Below are 21,109 nucleotides of genomic sequence, written 5' to 3'. Positions count from 1 at the left end.
TTTTTTTGCTCCATTAAGACGAACTCGACGTGTGCAATTTCTACGGCTGCCAATCCATCGCACTCAATATGGACAACACAACCCTTTTTATGTATGATGCCGTCTTTTTAACGAAGTTTACGACAAATTTGATTTCAATGTGTCCAAAAATATGTTTAGATTAAGAATTAGTAATTAGGTGTCTGTGCGATGTAAATTATCGAAGACTAAGTAAATAATAATAACATTTCGGTGTCGAACTGAAGCTCAGTTGAAATTCAGCATCGAAATAACATCGCAAATTCTTCTCCTTTTCGATTATCTCTTTAGTGAAAGTTTCTGCCGGTGAAAATATATCATCAAATTTTGCTGACACAACAAAGAGAGTTTTGTGGATGCCTGTTTCATGACTGAAAACCTCGGAGGTCACTGAGTTTTTTTCAGAAAATCTCTTGAACTGATTTTTTCACATGTGAAAATCAAATGAACTTTTAAGATTTTGATTTTCAAGCTGTCATATCATACTTGATATGAGCATGAAAAATAAACAACATGTTTCACAAAGCTGTCGATTTTCCTATATTAAAGTGAATTCCGAGTCTCCACTGATCACGAGGTGGCCGGCAAGGAAGTGATAATCGGATGCCAATTTAGACATTAAACCGAAATAAGCTTCCTAACGATAGCATCCCTCGGGCGAACAAACCTGAACCTGATTCCCGCGAAACTCGTCTTTACTTCAGAACTTGCATAAAATCCCCAGACAGTTCCAGCTGACACACAAACAACAACTGTTACTAGCCGGGCTTGATACGATGAATATGTGGGAAAGTCCCCCGTCAGTCAGAATCCACCACGGGATCCGAACATGCAATGGAGCTTTCCACTCACAGCTTGTTGGTAGCGAGATTAGCGAGATCCTTCACGGCCGGTCCGGGCCGGTTCCCCGGAGATGTCTGTATTACACTTGCTTCGTCGCCGAAAAACCACAACCCCACTGCCAACAACGGAGAGTGGTCATTAAATTTGCAGCTACAATTTAACTATTCAAACATATTCGCTGTAGTTTATAGTTCAACATAAATAATTCATTACACACAAAACTTCTGAGAGACCAATGCGAGAGATGCGCGTGCCAACGAACACGGCACCGGGGATGACGACAACGGCGACGTTGTCTAGAATGCACCTCCGTTCGTGTTTTGCCTCTGACCGTGGAACCATGAGCGGAAAAACAGAAACACAGTTTGCTGTGTGCTCGGCTCTGTCGGCACGGAAGAGAAAATGTCTATCCGAACCGTTTGCTGCACCGAGAACCCCACCCCCCACGTATTTCTAATATGACGCACTGAAACTATTCATGCTCTTTGAACCTGTCTAACCGCAAAAATTCCCATGCACCACGCAAACTGCTTCCAACCATGTGTGCACACATCTTGGCACAGACATTGTGTGCAGTCGGCACTACCAGCGGGACCCGAGTCATAAATTGAATTAAATTATATCAACTTTTTTTCTAGGAGACTGCCAACCCTCCCACACACACACACACATTCAAATTTCTAACCAAAATAGTGAAAAGCTTATCACATACTCATTGTGTGGTCTCTTAAGTGGTTCTACTGAGACTTGGAATCCACACACCTTCGCCAGCGTCGCTCGGTACTGGCAACAAAATTTTCATCTACAATACAACTCTTTGCCGGATGTCAGTGTTCATGTGTGTGTGTGTGTATGCTGAATATATTTCGCACTGAATGCAAATATCTAGCTACGCTTCATTAGCCTTGTCGGGTACAGTACATTGTATGTTACGATCTTCCACCACCAAGAGACCAAGTTTCATTAGGGATGTCAAGTGCTTGAGTCTTCACTGACAGTGGGGAAAACTATCACCGACAGAATCAGGAACCCTAGCCGTCATGATCCGGTACCCGTGCATTCCTTTATTCGAAACGAACATTTTTCAATGGAAAGGAATGAATTCAGCTATTCAAAATGGTCCATAATTTTTCTTCTATGTTCAATGTACAAATGCGAACTCATCTAATGGTTTCGATATAATTTGATTCGTATTCACATTTCTCGTCCCGTTGGCTATGTCACCTGTATAACCTGGCACCGTTTGACTTGACAGACCATTGCCTTTGACACGAATAACCATCCGCAAGTTCTAGAACCGCTCGAATTCAACCCCATTCCCTTCGTGACATTTTCTCCGCTCAAAACACATCACTTAAACTTTCACCTAATTTAACATTCTACATCAAACCTCCCCGGTGGATCTTTCAGCAGACAGCAGAAGATTCCGTTCCGTGTTCGGAGGTGCACTCAAATATTCAAAACAACCAAAAGAAACTGTCAACTTTAATAAAGGAATATAATTAACAGAAATGCTATACTTCTACTTTCCCTCTTTTGTTCGCTCGCTCGCTGGTCGACCGAGAAGCGAGCTGGCGAATTTCCCTCTAACCCTCCACCTTCTGTATGTGGCGCGCTAAAATATGCAATACTACTCTCAGCGACCTCCTTGTGCAGGAAAAAAAACAGCCAGGCACAACGCGCGAAAAGTTTACCTTTCTACCCCGTCCCCCTCTCTCTCTCTCTGTCTCTCACACTGTCGCTCCTTGTGCTATCTTCCACTAGATTAAACAAAACGCACTTAACTCTCGCCTCGAAGTTGCCGCCTCCCCCGAAGCGATCCGACAGATGATGATGATGTTGTGTTTTCTTGTTCTTATTTTTCTTCCTCTTGCACGCGCCAACCGGTGCAGTCTGACCCGTCAACTCAACAGCAACAACAACAACAACATCAACAGTATCAACCGCAAGCAACGGAAGCTTTCCAACCACTAGCGACCGTACAACAGCAGCAGCAGCACCATCCAGAAGGTATCTTCCAGCAGCAGCAGCAGCAGTCGCACTATCAACAGCCAGACCAGTTCCCGTTCGTCACAACACTTCGCAAGGAACCACCAATGTCACAGGAACCGGCTCCAGTCTATCAAACCCAACCAGTTGCTGCTATTTACCAAGGTAGGTTTTGAATACTCATTACATTTTCTCCGCAGTAGCGGAAGGGTTCACTATATTTTGTGGTAATAAGAATTACAAATATTGGGTTTAGATACCAATAGTAACCATTAGAAGAGTCGCAATTTTTTTTAGTTTTTGTTGTAATGGCCACGTTATGTTCTTTTTTTTTAAATGTTATCCACTCTGACTTTCCCTCGTTTTGTTTGAATTTGGAAATTATCCACTCAATGCGTACTAGATCTTCAATGATTGTTTGGCACGTATCGAGTTGTGCAATGCTTGCCCACTGAAGCGCAAAATATGAATACTAGACTACAGTCACGTACCCAGAGGGGGGCCCGAGGGGCCCTGGCCCCTCCCGAAATCAAAAACAGATATATTATTATTTAGAAGATCTCAGACATGTGTTACAGAAAAAAAAGACAGTAAACGTTAAGAAATGTAACACATTAACAGTTCCAGTGGAAAGTTTATAGTGTCTGTTAAAAACACCCGTAAAAGGCACACCGAAAATTAGGTACATAAGAAATCTTCAGTAACATTATTTTTTTAATCTTTGAGCCCCTCCTGGGTACAAGCCACCATAATCACTATTTCCAGAATCAAGAACAGAAATGAGTCATCAACTAACAAGATCTGTTAATTAGAAGATTTTACCAACCAGTTTCAGATAACCCAATCGAATTCTTTTCGAAGCTCAAAAGTCGATTTTCACAGTGATTACAATCAATGTCAAAATTAAAGGAAATGGTACGGAATGACCAGAAAGTTCCATGAGGATTAGTACTGAGCAGAATAATCATAATTTTAACAAGATTCTGCGAATGAAAAAGATGTCCTGCCGCTGGATGCCGCACTTGCATACTCAGGATTAAAACGTTGAACGCGAGCACACTTCGGAAGCTTGTCCGCCTATGCTGATGATGATGATGTCGGTTAGTTACTGTTGACGAAGTCTGGATCCATTATTATACACCAGAGAACAGAATGATTAACCGACAATAGACTGAATTCGGTACGAGTGCTCCGAAGCGACCTAGGTAGGCGATTTAGCCAATTGGGCGGAATGGTTACGAAATCGGTTTTTGGGTTTGTCTCGGTATACTTTTCGTGGACTACCACGTTGTTCGTTGTTCGAAAAACACCTTCGACAACAAGTATAAGTATGCATTATTTGAGCGATTGAAGATCGGTTTTTCGAGACAAAGTACACTCTATTAATCCATAAGACCATCCATTCTTACATTTGTGCAAATCGTCCTAGTCATCTCTGAGAAATTTAAGTGAGTTCCATTTTGGGTTTTTAACTACTACTAAGAAGATTTTTCTGTTGTAGCATCGTCACTCCCAATGACGAATTTAAATTTTTATACTCATCACCCTGTGTAACCAGACCATAGATGCAAAGTAAAAATTTAAATATATTCATGCAAGGTTGAAGAAGTCTGTAAAAAGTCTGAGCATTCTGCGAAGTTTTCTTCAAAGAATGCTGTAAGGAATTGGTATAGTGAACAAAAAAAGAACGCGGCGATTTCAAAAGTCTGTAAATTTTCACAAACGTCTGCAACTAAAACATGTCTGCAGCTTATTTTATAAACCTGCTGATTTACAAACAAATCTGCAGGTCTGACCAGGGATGCCAGGTCATTTTTTCAAAAATCTGTGCTCAAGCCAAAAACCTGTATGTGAAAATCTGTGCACGTTTCCCGGACCATAAAAGCAGATCGGAATCAATTTGGAGAGTAAAAACAGGTAATCGAAATCATTTTGGTGAGCAAAAAATTTAATGTGATTAATTTCAGAATCTGTGAAAATCTGTGAAAATCTGTGAAAATTTCCAAAAATCTGTGAAAATCTGTGCCATTTTTTAAATCTGTGCAGAAAGTTGAAAATCTGTGAAACACAGATTAATCTGTGAACCTGGCATCCCTGGGTCTGACATCTCTGATCCAGACATGGAAGATGACTCGATGAAATTAAATAGGATCATTTGAATATAAATTTATTTAAATCAACAAATTTTGCAAACCAGAAGAGCTTGAATAGTGTCAAAATATTTGTTTCTTTTTACATCGTGAACACATAGGAACGTCCTATTTACATAAAACACACCTTTAAAATTGAAGGTTTTAAAACTCATCACTTAGTTTTTCCGGAACCAGAAGTCGAAACCGAACTGTGGGACTATATGATAAAATGTAAAAAATCGATCACTTTCCTTTGACACATATAACTTCTTGCTTCAATTCCTCATTGTCCAATCATAAATATGTGAGTACAAATTTACTTAAATTTATGGTTACTTGCTTGCTTGCTTTAAAAAAACAAAGACTACTTAAGACACAAGAATCATCAGTTAAATGCATTATTTCTTATGTGTGGGCCCCTCCCGAAACGAAATCCTGGGTACGGGCCTGATAGACTAGCTGAATTACCCGGCGTTGCTCGGAAATATTTCGTGAAGGGAAGGCCGAAAAAAATTCTCGAAGTTGTCCTGCTTAGTGAAATACTCTTGTAGTGAAACATAACTTAGACGCAACTCGATTGAACAATACTCCCATCCCATCTCAGATCTCACAATAATCGTAATTTTCATGGTATTCTCGACAAATTGGGTCAGTTTTATATTTGAACCCTTTTGTTAGGAACATTTAAAACACCTTTCTATAAATCGTACTTCCGTAGTTCCTCGTCACAATCGATCTACAATGCCTTTGGCTTCCATGGATATAATCACTTGCTACTCCCTCCTCTTTATAAAAATTTTATGACATCATGAATTGTTCAAAATTTTCCGTCTGCTAATGATTATTTTATAACGAAAGGTTTTTTAAGATCATAAATACTTTAGTACTATAGAATAACATTTTTAAATAATTTATTTTATCAAGGCTTTAACTATTTTGGCCGTTCATCGGGGAGGAAAACTTATGGAATAACGATTCAGTTAGTACAAATGTTGTTGTAAACTTATTTCCATTACCTTGAGTCGACAGTTTTTTCAATTTACATAATAAAATGCACATTGGTTGTATGATTTCGTCAATTCAGATCAATGTTGAGAATACTTATTCCCCCTCACTCTTGTAAATATTTTTGTGAACCTCACTTAGTTGCTAGAAATATACTGTACCAATTTTTCGTAAAACCCGATCAATTTTCCCTTTCACTTTCCATGTTCGGGGCACTTACTCCACTCTCTCACCCTCTAAATAACCTTATATTTTTATTTACCTTTCTTTTTGTCAGTGAACTTACTACAGGTCTCCTTCATGATTACCCTGAGTAGTGTAGAAAGTATCTGCTTTTCAAAAAATATCGATTTCCACCTTTGGTACATGTGCCAAACTTGGTAGCGATTCGTTCAGTTGTTTTGTAGTTATGCTGAGACTTGAATACACTCACGTTCATAGGCAGACAAAGATTATTTTCCCTTAGTTCTTTGAATTCCCCTGCAAAATGGAACCAGATCTTTTGAAATTATTTAAAGAAAAATGCGACCTTGAAATTCTTGCCACTCTCTTGTTTTATAAAAAAAATTTATCGATGCTCTTCGAATTTCGTCATTGACCCTCTCCCCCCATGTTAAGGACACTTCCTACACACTTTCCCCCCTGAAAATGTCCTAATGATCATTTCTGAAGAGCTTCTTTGTGCCAAATTTGATAGCAATCTATTCAGTAAATCCGGAGTTGCGCCGTTACAAACATTATATCCCCTTTTTAGAGGGATGTACTACATCCACCCAACACGAATACCCTAAGTTGCACAAAAAGTATCTATGGTCTTCAAAAAGTATTGATTCTGGTCAAATTGAATAATTTTTTTCATGACCCCTGTAAAGGATAGCTGCTACGCTCTCTCCCCCATAAAAATACCCTTTCAACTATCTCTGAAGAGCAAAAAGCAGCTATGCCAAGTGTGATAGCAATCCGTTCAGTAGTGTCGGAGCTATGCCGTTACATCTCCTTTTTTAAATGCACTTGTTACATCCACTCCCTATATCTATCATATCTAAGGTATGAAAAATGTTTGCATGATCTTCAAAAATAATCGATTCTTGTCAAATTTTATGATTTTTTATTCATACTTGCTACGCTTCCTCCCCTATAAAAACACCTTTATGACTATTTCTGATGAGCAAGAAATAACTGTACCAAATTTTATAGCAATTCGTGCAATAGTTCCGGAGTTATGCCGTTACAAACATTACACTCCTTTTTAGAGGCACTTACTACACCCTCTCCCCACATAATATCCTTATAATCTTATCTAAGTTGTGCAAAAAGTGTCTTCAAAAAGTACCGATTCTCGTCAAATTAGATAATATTTTTAATGACCACCTTTGTGAGGGATACTTTCCACGCTCCCTCCCCCCATGGAAATATTCTTATAACCATCTCTGAAGAGCAAGAAGTATATGTACCAGTTTTGATAGAAATCCGTTAAGTAGTTTTGAAGTTATGCCATTACAAACATTACACCCCCCTTTTTAAAGGCATCTGCTGCATCCATCCCCTATTAAATTATATCTACGGTATGCAAAATGTTTCTAAGATCTTCAACAAATATGGGTTTTCATCAAGTTACATGAATTTTTCCATGACCCCTCCTTGGTTATGACACTTGCTACGCTCTCTTCCCCCATAGAAATACGCTTATGACCATCTCTGAAGAGCAAGAAGTACATGTGCCAAGTTTGATAGCAATCCGTTCAGTGATTCCGGAGCTATGCCATTACAAACATTACATCCCTCTTTTTAAAGGCACTTGCTACATCCACCCCTCATATAGTCATATCTAAGGTGCACGGAAAGAAATCCGTTACTGCTGTCATGATTAGAAAATCATGAAATCAATCATTTTAACTTCTCATGAAATTATGAGCAAAAAGTCTTCTCCCATGAAAATTAATCATGGTCCGATAATGCGTTACTTGAGGGTAGTATTTCTTTTGAAGCTCGTAACTCCAATTTTCTATCCGGATATCACTTTGAACCCTCTGCCTCAAGTGATGTGATTTTTTTTCATAAATACGTTTATTTCTTAAGGCAGTTTACATAAGTTTTTCTTCGCCGTAGCATCACTTTTACATAATATTCTTATCCTAATTTAATTCTAACATAGTCACAACGTTTTGCATTTATTAAAACATATTCTCTTATTACTTAAATATCATCTTAGGTAACTCGTCATTAATTATGAAATCTACTCGGAAATATTATTTGAACCAAACGAATAACTTCTATAAATTATAAAATAAGCTGTTATTTTCAGACATTTTGTTAATAATTTCATAAACTGTTTCGAGTTTGTTTGTATCATTACATTATTTTTATTCTAATTTAGCTATTGGTTGAACTCATGGACGCAGCTGGGATCAGAACTAAGTCTTGAAAGGGGCCTTTATTAAATTGAAACTCCAGTTTTCTTTATGAAATGATAAATAAGTTTCATGTATGAAAGGTCACGACAAGCAAGAATGTCTCGAACTGGGATATTGGATAGTCTACCTTGGGTACGCAAAGAATTTATTAGTTGAGATCTGACATCACGATACTCCACGCATGTCCAAACGACATGATCAATATCTCGATAACCTTCGCCACAAGCACAATGATTAGTCTCGGAGAGCCCAATTCGAAGGAGATGTGCATCTAACGTGTAGTGATTGGACATGAGTCTGGACATCACACGAATGAAATCTCTACTCACATCCAGTCCCCTGAACCATGCCTTTGTCGATATTTTCGGAATAATTGAGTGCATCCACCGACCCAGATCATCTTTATCCCAAGAAGCTTGCCAGCTGGCAAGTGTTCTTTGGCGAGACGAGCTATAGAATTCGTTGAAAGCAATTGGTCTCTCATAAATTTCACCCTCAATAGCACCACGTTTGGCTAAAATATCGGCTCTTTCATTGCCAGGAATGGAGCAATGAGCCGGGACCCAGACTATAGTGATTAGATAATTATTGTTCAATATGTCGTTCAGGCACTGTTTTATTTTGCCCAGGAAAAACGGTTCAGTCTTGCCAGTCATGTTTGAGCGAATGGCTTCAATTGCACTCAGACTATCTGTGAAGAGGAAATAATGGTTTGGAATTAATGTGACGATTACACTCAAACTATAATGAACTGCTGCTAGCTCTGCTATATAAACAGATGCAGGTTCTTGAAGCCTAAATGAGGCCGAAACATTATTGTTGAACATACCAAACCCTGTCGCTTCTTCAATTCGCGATCCGTCCGTGTAAAACATTTTCTCAGAGTCAATATGCCTGAACTTACTTGAAAATATTTTTGGGATTTCCGTCGAACGTAGATGATCCGGGATTCCACGCACTTCGCGCTGCATGGATGTATCGAAAAATAAAGTTGAGTCAGGGACATTTAGGAGGCTGACACGGATAGGAATATATCTTGAAGGGTTGATTTCCTGTGACATATGGTTAAAATATACTGTCATGAATTTTGTTTGAGATCGAAGCTCGACTAGTCGTTCGAAATTATTAATTACCATGGGATTCAGCACCTCACATCTTATTAGCAGGCGTGATGAAAGCTCCCAAAATCGATCTTTTAATGGAAGAACTCCCGCCAGATCTTCAAGACTCATTGTATGTGTCGAATGCATGCACCCTAAAGCAATTCGCAAACAACGATACTGAATTCGCTCCAGTTTGATAATATGAGAGTTTGCAGCGGAACGAAAGCAAACGCATCCATATTCCATCACTGAAAGTATCGTTGTCTGATACAATTTTATTAGATCTTCCGGATGAGCACCCCACCAAGATCCTGTTATTGTTCGAAGAAAATTTACTCTTTGTTGGCATTTTGTTATCAGAAACCTAATGTGTCCTCCCCACGTGCATTTGGAATCGAACCACACCCCGAGGTATTTAAAAGTTAAAACCTGTTGGATCATTCTTCCCATCATATGGAGCTGAAGCTGCGCGGGATCATGCTTTCTTGAAAAGACGACTAACTCTGTTTTCTCCGCAGAGAATTCGATACCAAGATGAACAGCCCAATCGGACAAGTTATCTAAGGTATCTTGCAATGGTTTATGCAGATCAATAGCTTTGGGTCCAGTAACTGAAACCACGCCATCATCTGCCAATTGTCTTAGTGTACATGGGGTTACTAGACAGCTGTCAATGTCATTTACGTAAAAATTATAGAGGAGCGGACTGAGGCATGAGCCTTGCGGGAGACCCATGTAACTATTTCTGAGTGTTGCCAAATCGCCATGTGAAAAATGCATGTGTTTCTCTGACAAAAGGTTGTGCAAATAATTATTTATAACCGCTGGGAGTCCATTTTGGTGGAGCTTGTCTGAAAGAACATCAATGGAAACTGAATCAAATGCTCCTTTAATGTCTAAAAATACAGATGCCATTTGTTGCTTTTGAGCGAAGGCAATTTGGATGTCAGACGAAAGTAATGCAAGGCAATCATTCGTCCCTTTATTTCTACGGAAGCCAAACTGAGTATCTGACAACAAACCGTTCGTCTCGACCCAAGTGTCGAGACGTCGTAGAATAATTTTTTCGAACAATTTTCTGATGCAGGACAACATCGCAATGGGTCTATATGAGTTGTGATTGGAAGCTGGTTTCCCCGGTTTTTGAATGGCGATAACTTTCACTTGTCTCCAGTCAGGTGGAACAATATTTTGCTCAAGAAACTTGTTGAACAATTCCAACAAACGTCTTTTTGCGAGGTCGGGCAGATTCTTCACCAAGTTGAATTTAATTCTGTCCAACCCTGGAGCGTTATTGTTACAAGACAAGAGTGCTATAGAAAATTCCATCATTGAAAATGGGTTATTAATAAAATCTGGGCAAACTTTCCTAGCAAAGTCAAATATCCATCGGTTCGAGTATTCATCACTCTCATTGCCCACGTTACGATTCCTCATTCGTCTGGCCGTGTTCCAAAGAGTGCTCATTGAGGTATCTCTTGACAAACCTTCGACAAAATGTCTCCAATAGCTACATTTTTTGGCCCGAAGTATGCTCTTGTACTTGGTTTCTAAAACCATAAGTTTTTCAAAATTCTGAGGAGTTCCTCCTCCCCGTTTTAGAAACGTCTTGCAAGCATTTTGTTTTGCGAGTTTAGCCTCTGAGCACTCTTTGTCCCACCAGGGGTTGGGAGGCCTTCTGTTAGTCGTTGGCCCAGGAAAGCGTTTAGTTTGGGATTGTTCTGCTGCCTCCAGAATCGAACAAATGAGGAAGTCATATTCTTCAAGTGGAGGGGGCTCTTCCATTGAATTCAAAATACTAGAGATACTACTTTGGTATTTAATCCAGTCGATATTTTTTGTCAAATCATATGGAATACTAGCGGAAGTAGCAATGCAATTGCTACTGCTAATTGAGATGATGATTGGTAAATGATCGCTACCGTGTAAATCAGGCAGTATTTTCCAGGTGCAATCTAGTCGAATTGATGTTGAGCAAAGAGATAGATCTAATGCACTTGGGCGTGCCGGAGGTCTTGGGATCCGTGTCATGCTACCCATATTTAATACCGTCATGCTAAAATTGTCACAAATGTTTTGTATTAAAGATGATCTGCTATCATTGTAAACGGAACCCCACATAATACCGTGCGAATTTAAATCCCCCAGAATCAATCGTGGTGCAGGAAGGGCTTCAACCATTTCATTAAGCTGTTGCTGTCCAACTTGTGCTTTTGGAGGAATATAAACCGAAGCTATGCAAATATCTTTGCCTTTAATGTTTATTTGGCAAGCAACAACTTCTATACTAGAAGTTGAAGGGATGTTTAATCTATAAAAGGAATAGCATTTCTTAATTCCCAAAAGCACTCCACCATACGGAGAGTCTCTATCGAGACGTATAATGTTAAAATCATTAAAATTTAAAGCTATGTTTGAAGTAAGCCATGTTTCGCATAAAGCAAATACATCACATTTTTGACTATGCAATAATATTTTAAATGAATCAAGTTTTGGCATGATGCTTCGACAATTCCACTGCAGGACAGTGATTGTATCATTTGCGACGGGTGATAAATTATCCATCAAAAGATACAAAACCTGAGACAATTGGCCATTGAGCTGATAACTGCTTCAAAAAGGTTCTAGCTATTGGAAGGAATGCCATTATGAGGGTCTTTAAGGGTTCAGATATATTGAATGCTGAGAAAATCCATTCAACAATTTCCGAAAACTTCAGTAATCCTGTTGGTGGCTGTGAAATGGAGCCCACTGGATTATTATCTTTTTCTGTACTAGATCCTGGATTGGTTTGTGAATTTGACAAACCAGGAGGCACAGTCTTTGGTTTTGACTTTTTTTGTTTAACACGGGGATCTTTTTTTGAAGATGAAATTTTAGGTGTCTTTTTTGGTAATTTGGAGGAAGACTTCTTTCTCTTAACTGACCCTTGGGTAGTGATAAACGAATTACCTTCACTATTTTCGTCAGAGTCAGAGTCCTCTGGTTCCTCTAGATTTGAAAACCCGTTTTCGGTTTCCAAAGGGGGGACATCAATGACCGTTTTAAGCATTTCTGCATATGTGCGCTTAGACCGTGCTTTTAAAGAAAGCTTAATTTTGTCTTTGTGCACTTTAAATGCAGTGCATACTGAAATATCATCATGAGGACTATTCCCACAATAAATACATTTTTCAATTTCCTTGTTGCAATCATTATCTTTATGAGGCCCTTCACACTTAATACATTTTGGTTTATTACTACAGTAAGTAGCTGTGTGGCCGAATTTTTTGCAGTTCGTACAATTCATTACATTTGGAACAAAAAGCCGAACAGGGAGGCGAATTTTATCGACATAGACATGGGACGGCAACGCAGACCCGGCAAATGTCACTCGAAACGAGTCTGATGGGCGATAAACTTTTTTTCCCTCTTCATAAACTACTGAGTACAGTTGTTTGCACTCCAGTATTTTCACACCCTCAAGCATAGAGTTCTTGAAACGACCAACACCATGCTTGAGTAAATCATCTACCGAAAGACTCGCTTCGGTAACAACACCGTCAATTTCGACATCTTTGGAGGGTATGTAAACTTTGTACTTTTTATTGAAATGTTCCGAAGAGACAATATCATTCGCGTGTTTCAAATTATTTACCACAACACGAATTTTATCGTTATTTACTTTTATGATCTCTTTGATTGAAGAGTATCGTGATGTCAAACCTTTATTAATTTGAAAAATGTTTAATGGCTTTGATATACGTCTAAAAAAGACTATCCAAGGCCCAGAAGAGCTCTCCTGATATTTTTTCGTTCGTGGGGGTATCGGATTCATGCTAGGATTTACGTCCATGGATTCATCCATTACATTAAAATTTTTAACTAAACTTTAAAATAAAATTTGAAACCAACACTACACAGTACTCAATCAAAAGGAAAAGAAAAAACTTCTACCTTGAAATTGTTGTCTATCTCCGTTGCACTGCCGTGTAGATCCTCGTTGCTCTAGATGTTCTTGTTGGATGTATCTGGACGTTGATACAATGCTGAAGCTCACTGTAGCGATAGAATATGATGTGATGCTACTGCTACCTGACATCCAGCACCACTCGAATTCCGATTTGCTTTCGTCTTCGCCAGCTGTAACCAGCGCAGGTCACCGGTGTATACCTGCGTGTTGTATGGCAGTGGAAAGACCGAGTTGTCTTGTCTCCTTCTTCCTAGTGCTCCGCACCGATATGCTTCTGCACCGAAGTGCCTTCGCACCGGTGTGCCTTTGCACTCTCCTGCTTCTATGTGCCTTTGCACTCTTCCTCTTCGATGTGCCTTTGCACTCTCCTGCTCAGCACTTGTGGCTGTATATTGCGGCCTGGGTAGAGTTTGGGAAACGCCCTTTGTTGTTTCCTTCACCAGCTTGGCCCAGCACTAGGGCTCTCTTATGCAGCACGACTATACGTTTTAACGGCTGCTGCCAACAGGTCTCTACCTGTAGTTCAACCGTTGTCGTATTTAACGCGTGTAAACCAACCAGCGTTATTAAACTGTACGCTTCTATACACAACCTTCTCGGTTGAACGGCTATTACTGACCAGAGCTGCTAAATGTCACTATCAACGAGCAACTTTGAACGACGAAGATTGGAAAGTTTATGTCACTGGATTGCTGCCAACCAGGCTCTACCAACCATCATATATTGAGTGTCTGAGAGCCGATCTGTCATAACTTAAATTCTCTTGATATTATACTCACCAGGACGCTCATTGATTGCCGATGCGATTGATATTATCTTCATTTCTCCTGTCACTGCTTGATTACGATGTGACTAAATATTAATCGAGCAGCATAAACATTGAATTAAATTCATGTACACCAATAAACTCCGAAATCCAATGACTTTTTACAAATAACAATGAACTTTATCAATTTATGTTTTTGTTAGTACTCTCATGGATTTTTTTACTTCAACAGAGAATAGGAGAATGAGAGAGAGAACAAAATGCGTCACCTGTCTTTGACTGAGTATACTTCTACTTGGTCATTGAACTATCGAGTATCTCATTTGACAGACACTTTGATCGTACCGATTGCAGTTGACGATGATTTTAGTCAGTCTGTCAAGGTCATTTGACATGAGTGACAATTTGCAGCTCTGTTACTGACAAGTGATGTGATGGATTGTTTAATAGATTAATGGTAAGACAAGAAGCAGACACTGAAAAGCATGAACTATTGAAAATTTTTACTTGATCTTGAGGCATATTCATTTTATAACTGTGTTGGTTTACCCACCGGCTGACAGAGAATTGACAACATAAAGATAATGAAACGAAAATTGACATTACAAGTTTTACATTTTGTATGAATATATTTGAATGTATTTTTGCATATTCGATGTGACTGTTGTTGTTGAAATAATATTCCGAGAGATAACGTAAGCCGGAAAATAATTTCGACTGTAAATCAAGAGCACCATCTAACGAAAATTAGATTTTTTTTGTTCAACCAGTTTGATTAATTTGTTTCATAGATATAAGAACACAAGCTGAATTGATTCACCCAAATATTTCAAATAAGACGATTTTGCAAACGATGTTTTGAAAACAAAAAAGGAAAAATCGATCCGCGGTATTTGCAAGAATTCAACATAGAGGTTTGATTCACACATATATTTTCATACAGTTCGTTTATGTTTTCCAAATTCTGGAAGAAAAAATCAAATCTGGAGCAATGAACGCAAGTAAACACTTTATTTTAGGTCTCGTGGTTGTTCAAAATCATATTTAAATTGTTGATGCTTCAGATTAAAAGAAATTCGTTGTGCTTTTCACTGTTTTGCCATTCAACTGTACATTATTTGAGACATTAGTTGAAATCGTATAAACAATACGTCACACACTTTTACATCATCCCATTTAATTCATATTAAAAAAATATTCATATTTGAAAACATAACGCCTGAATTTATGTTGCAAAGATTACCATCGTAGCAGAAACACGCCTGAAGTTATGCCCAACAACGTCAAACCCTAAATTTCAACGAAATCAGTCCAACTGGGTCATGATCCGAGAACCTTTAATCATGGTGTATTATCATAACATGAAAATATACTATTTTCCCCAAATCATGACTCGTTTTGCTTATTTCTTGAATCGGGATTTTGCCCGTGTATGTAAAATGGTTCTACGATCTTCAAAACGTATCGATTCTTGTCAAGTTATATGAATTTTTCCATGACCCCCTCCCCCCCTTGTGTATAACACTAGCTACGCTCCCTCTCGTATAAATATACTCCCTAAACCATCTCTGAAATACAAGAAGTACCTGTGCCAAGTTTGGTGGCAATCCGCTCAGTAGTTCCGAAGTTATCGCGTTACAAACATACAAACTTACATCCATTTATATATATATATATATATATATATATATATATATATATATATATATATATATATATATATATATATATATATATATATATATATATATATATATATATATATATATATATATATATATATATATATATATATATATATATATATATATATATATATATATATATATATATATATATATATATATATATATATATATACAGGGTGATTTTTTAAGAGCTTGAGAACTTTTTTAAACAATAAAACGCATAAAATTTGCAAAATCTCATCGGTTCGTTTTTTTAAACGTTAGATTGGTACATGACATTTACTTTTTGAAGATAATTTCATTTAAATGTTGACCGCGGCTGCGTCTTAGGTGGTCCATTCAGAAAATCCGCTTTTTTATCGACAAATTTTGTTCAGCGATGAGGCTCATTTCTGGTTGAATGGCTACGTAAATAAGCAAAATTGCCGCATTTGGAGTGAAGAGCAACCAGAAGCCGTTCAAGAACTGCCCATGCATCCCGAAAAATGCACTGTTTGGTGTGGTTTGTACGCTGGTGGAATCATTGGACCGTATTTTTTCAAAGATGCTGTTGGACGCAACGTTACAGTGAATGGCGATCGCTATCGTTCGATGCTAACAAACTTTTTGTTGCCAAAAATGGAAGAACTGAACTTGGTTGACATGTGGTTTCAACAAGATGGCGCTACATGCCACACAGCTCGCGATTCTATGGCCATTTTGAGGGAAAACTTCGGAGAACAATTCATCTCAAGAAATGGACCGGTAAGTTGGCCACCAAGATCATGCGATTTGACGCCTTTAGACTATTTTTTGTGGGGCTACGTCAAGTCTAAAGTCTACAGAAATAAGCCAGTAACTATTCCAGCTTTGGAAGACAACATTTCCGAAGAAATTCGGGCTATTCCGGCCGAAATGCTCGAAAAAGTTGCCCAAAATTGGACTTTCCGAATGGACCACCTAAGACGCAGCCGCGGTCAACATTTAAATGAAATTATCTTCAAAAAGTAAATGTCATGTACCAATCTAACGTTTAAAATAAAGAACCGATGAGATTTTGCAAATTTTATGCGTTTTATTGTTTAAAAAAGTTCTCAAGCTCTTAAAAAATCACCCTATATATAGATTATTGATACAAACCCCGAGTAAAGTCTAACATCAAAATTAGAACAAATTGATATTTGATTATGATAACAACATCAGATTGAAATCCTAACACGATATCGACTCATCAAATTTTCAATTAATATCACATTGTGTTATCATTTTGCTGTTTAAAGGCAAAAGTTTTGTGAAACTCAAAAAATGAAAATTATAAAATCATCAACTTAGTGAATCCATTGAAATTGAACAAATTTCAAATGGCAGCACAAAAATGCAAAGTTAAGTTTCAATGGAAGAATTATTGTTGCCTTTTACAAAAATGCTTTGACATTCTGCCGAAATCCTGCAGTTGACCGCAACCATAACCGCGAAGAAACGATTTTTTGTTCAACATTTTTTCCACTTTTACGTAAATAATGCTCATTCTTTTCAACTACGAGAATATTGGTGTCAAAGCACACGTCTGGGAGGCATTAGATAAATTGGCGATCATCGGTACCATGTTTGTCTGAAACAGGTCAATCTAAATAGTGGCTTTGGCAATCCCATCTCGCTGATCGATATTCGATATTTGTAGTCATACGACGTCGCGAAGTTCATTCCAAAGTTTTTAGACCATTATTTTCAGTGCATTCAGAAATCGGGGACCTGGATGGCGAAAATAATGTACTCGCCAAACCCGTTCTGAAAATACCCACAACTTTATATCCAACAGTATGGAAAAATTCATTGTTTACGAAGTTCGAACATCGAACATTGAATGTCTCAGATTTCAGAACCTAGAGCTAATTCTTAATAATACTTTAGTGGCTTAGAGGAGCCACCAAGAAAATATATGTTTAATTTGTATATTAATAAGTAGTCCACAAACTATGTCGAAGACACTCGTCAAAACAATTCTCACTCCTAGTTATAAATGCTTAGAACTTTATATACTTACTAACGCTAGATACTATGAGAAGTGTTTTATCATTCATCTAATAGATCTTGGATTACACTTTTCTAAAGAAATCGTCTAACTAAATCTTTATAATTTTGAGTCACAGGACTAATTCTTCATCAAATGATCGTAATTCATCAGTCTACACAAGAACTAAAAATTTACTGAAGAGATTCTGGTTCTATCTGTGGTCAGAAGCGAGATAATCGTTCATTGTCCCAATTAGTCGATAAAACAAATGATCTGGGATACCTTATTGCCGGATTCCTAATTCACGTTCCCTGTGTTGTAGAAGACTTCACTGTAAAACGTTCGGTCTTCAGAGCCTCTAAATTCGTATTTCAAAGTGATTACATGTTCGAGTTGTGTGAGATCAAGTAGATAACTCAATTTAATGTTATAATGTTTGAATGCTATAGCTTTGGATATGAGAAGGACAAAGAGAACATTTTTATACTGTACTCAAATAGCCACACTGCTATTCACGTTGGATGCGGGATGGAAGCGACGCAACGAGTGTGCCTTGACAGAAACTACATACAACTTTGTGAAGCAACACTGCTTGTCATATAACCGAACATTTTCCATCTCCTGACAGCTAGCACTTACAGTCCATAGCAATCGCAAAAAGTTCGCATTCCAAATCACCTAAGTTCCGAAGCCGGTTTCTCTCCGCGGTAGTGTGGTGATTGCATGAAATCTTTTTTCTTGCTTGCGACTAATATGGAGATTGCATAAAATCTTTTTTCTTGCTTGCGAGTAATATCGCCTAAATGTATACTATACGGGACCTTTTTTAGCTGTTCTATTTTTAGATTATGCTCGTGACGTGTCATTTCGAGAAAATCTACATCATATTAAGTTTTCAATGTGCTTTCACTGAGAGCAAAACTAGTTTTCCGATTGATGTCACACAGCATTATTTTTGCTTTCGATTTGGATCTTTTAACCGTTAAAACGACCAAAACGATAGCAAATTAAGTAATCGATATATACGAACAGCACAACATCAAATTAAGTTTTCTTTTTAATCTCACACTCTACTCGGGACGGTTGGCGTGTAACAAATTATGTTGTGAGACTACTTTACTGGGCCTACTTGATCCATCTGCTCCACAACTGCGATTCTAATACTTCTAATCGACGACTCGCCTATCAAAACTGTACCGCAAATTTTATTACCGCTCACTAGTAATGTCAAAACGAAATCATTTATTATTTTTTTTTTTTGCAACTGGAAACAGAAGTTGAAAAACTATTGATTTTAAATAGCAGTTACCAGAACCTTGGCTACTGTTTATCAAAGCCATAACGAATGTAAACAAAACCAAATCCGAACCGTATTGCAAATCTCGGAAAAATAAGTAAGTTGCAAGTGCTCCAACAAGCAAGTGGATTTCATGTAAAAATCAAAAATAATAAGTGAAAAAATCATTCTGTGTAACAAATCACCATTCGTGGGTAAATATTGGCCGATCGGATTACGCTTCTAACGATAAATAATTATATAATGAAACGTGTTAAGTGAATATTACGTACTAAGCATGTACGGTTGCATAGAAAATTCATGGGAATTTTATATGTAATACATCCAAACCTTCGTTTACGTACACTTTTTTCGCGTTACCTTTTTTACGTAACTCTTTTGAAGTACCAAATCCTAAATATCGCAATCTTTTTTTAGGAACCAAATCCCAAATAAGATAAACTTTTTATGACCCTACTTCGTAAAAACCTTTTTTAATCCACCTAGTGGTGTAATGATGCCTTTCTCAAATTACTTTTTTTAATAACTATTTATTGGAATATGAGTTAAAATTAAATTATTAAGATTTAAATTGGGTGCTCAGCCACAAGTGGTGACTTTTCAGCCCTATTATATACATGATTTGGTTATTACCATGAAGACATCATTTGCTTCCGCAATTCTGAGATTTTTGTGGAGGGAAAATTCTAAACCTACTTGTATTGTGTAATGAGGAAAAAGGAACTTATATACTAACTTATCAACTAATACAGAGAGCTAGTCGATTGCATCGATTTTTGTCGGAATTTGCTTATAATATTATGTGACATTACATCTAATGGTTCTATATTTGTGAGTCTGTGTAACTCATTTGTACTAAACCAGGGAGGACGCTTCAAAATCATTTTCAGAATTTTATTCCTTTGAAGCGTTTTCTTCCTGGTGGAACAATAACTTGACCAAATTGGTATTGCATAAAGCATGGATGGTTTGAAAATTTGTTTATAAATTAACAATTTGTTTTTTAGACAGAGCTTAGAATTTCTGTTTATAAGAGGATATGAACATTTAATATATTTATTACACTTTGCCTGGATTCCTTCAATGTGATCCTTGAAAATGAGTTATTTGTCATACGTTAAACCTAAGTATTTAGCTTGATCAGACCATGTCAATTTCAAGTCATTCAATGTGAGAATGTGATTATTGTTTGGTTCAAAAAAAGAAGCTCTTGGCTTATGAGGAAAGATAATTAATTGCATTTTTGCTGCATTTGGTTTAATTTTCCATTTTGACAGAAAATCACTGAAAATATTTAAACTTCTTTGTAGGCGACTGCAGATCACTCTTAGATTTCTTCCTATAGTCAAGAGCTATACGCGTGCGGTGCGAACGACTGTTCAACACCGACTGAGAATCAGGATCCTTAATAAAGACTACAACCTGCGTAAAGTTTTTATTGGGTGGTACCATTCTTTTTATACATTTTCTGCTTACATTTTATTTGGGTTTGATTTCGAAAAGTTATGTTGAATACCGACATGAGGCCCCTTCACTCTTAGAAATCGCCAAGGAGATTTTGTTGTCCAATCTGGGGAAGGTTGCTTCTTTGTTCGTCAACTTTGATGCAAGAAAATACTGCCGACACAAACCAACATCAGAACAACATTTTTCAAAGTAGCTAGTAACTTTCTTAGTGATGATCCTTGCTTCCTGTGTTCTATTTTCAACTTTCTGGTTGGTGCGCATTAGTCAAGGAAATGACCGGGGAATAATTTTAATATGATATGAAATACATATTCTTTAGTCCGCAGCTGAAAATCGCTTGCCGAACTGAATTTTTAGTATTCTGGCAAACTTATCAACTTTCGAAGTGTGTTCAGAGAAATTTTTACTCGAAAAGCTGCCGAAGTGTTTGTGCGACAGAGCT

The 21,109-nt window shown here is 37.6% G+C and overlaps 1 protein-coding gene across 1 annotated transcript in view; it reads left to right on the top strand.

The window, feature by feature from the left end:
• The window catches only part of LOC131434357 (uncharacterized), a 289,695-nt gene that overhangs the window by 198,966 nt on the left and 69,620 nt on the right, over positions 1-21,109 (top strand). Inside the window, exon 6 of the mRNA XM_058601025.1 lies at positions 2,754-3,015. Within this exon, the coding sequence (XP_058457008.1) occupies positions 2,754-3,015 (262 nt within the window). The remainder of the gene's footprint in view (positions 1-2,753; positions 3,016-21,109) is intronic.

Source organism: Malaya genurostris, chromosome 3 (genome assembly GCF_030247185.1).
Source record: "Malaya genurostris strain Urasoe2022 chromosome 3, Malgen_1.1, whole genome shotgun sequence".
NCBI lineage: Eukaryota > Metazoa > Arthropoda > Insecta > Diptera > Culicidae > Malaya > Malaya genurostris.
This window is presented reverse-complemented; position numbering and strand designations above follow the sequence as displayed.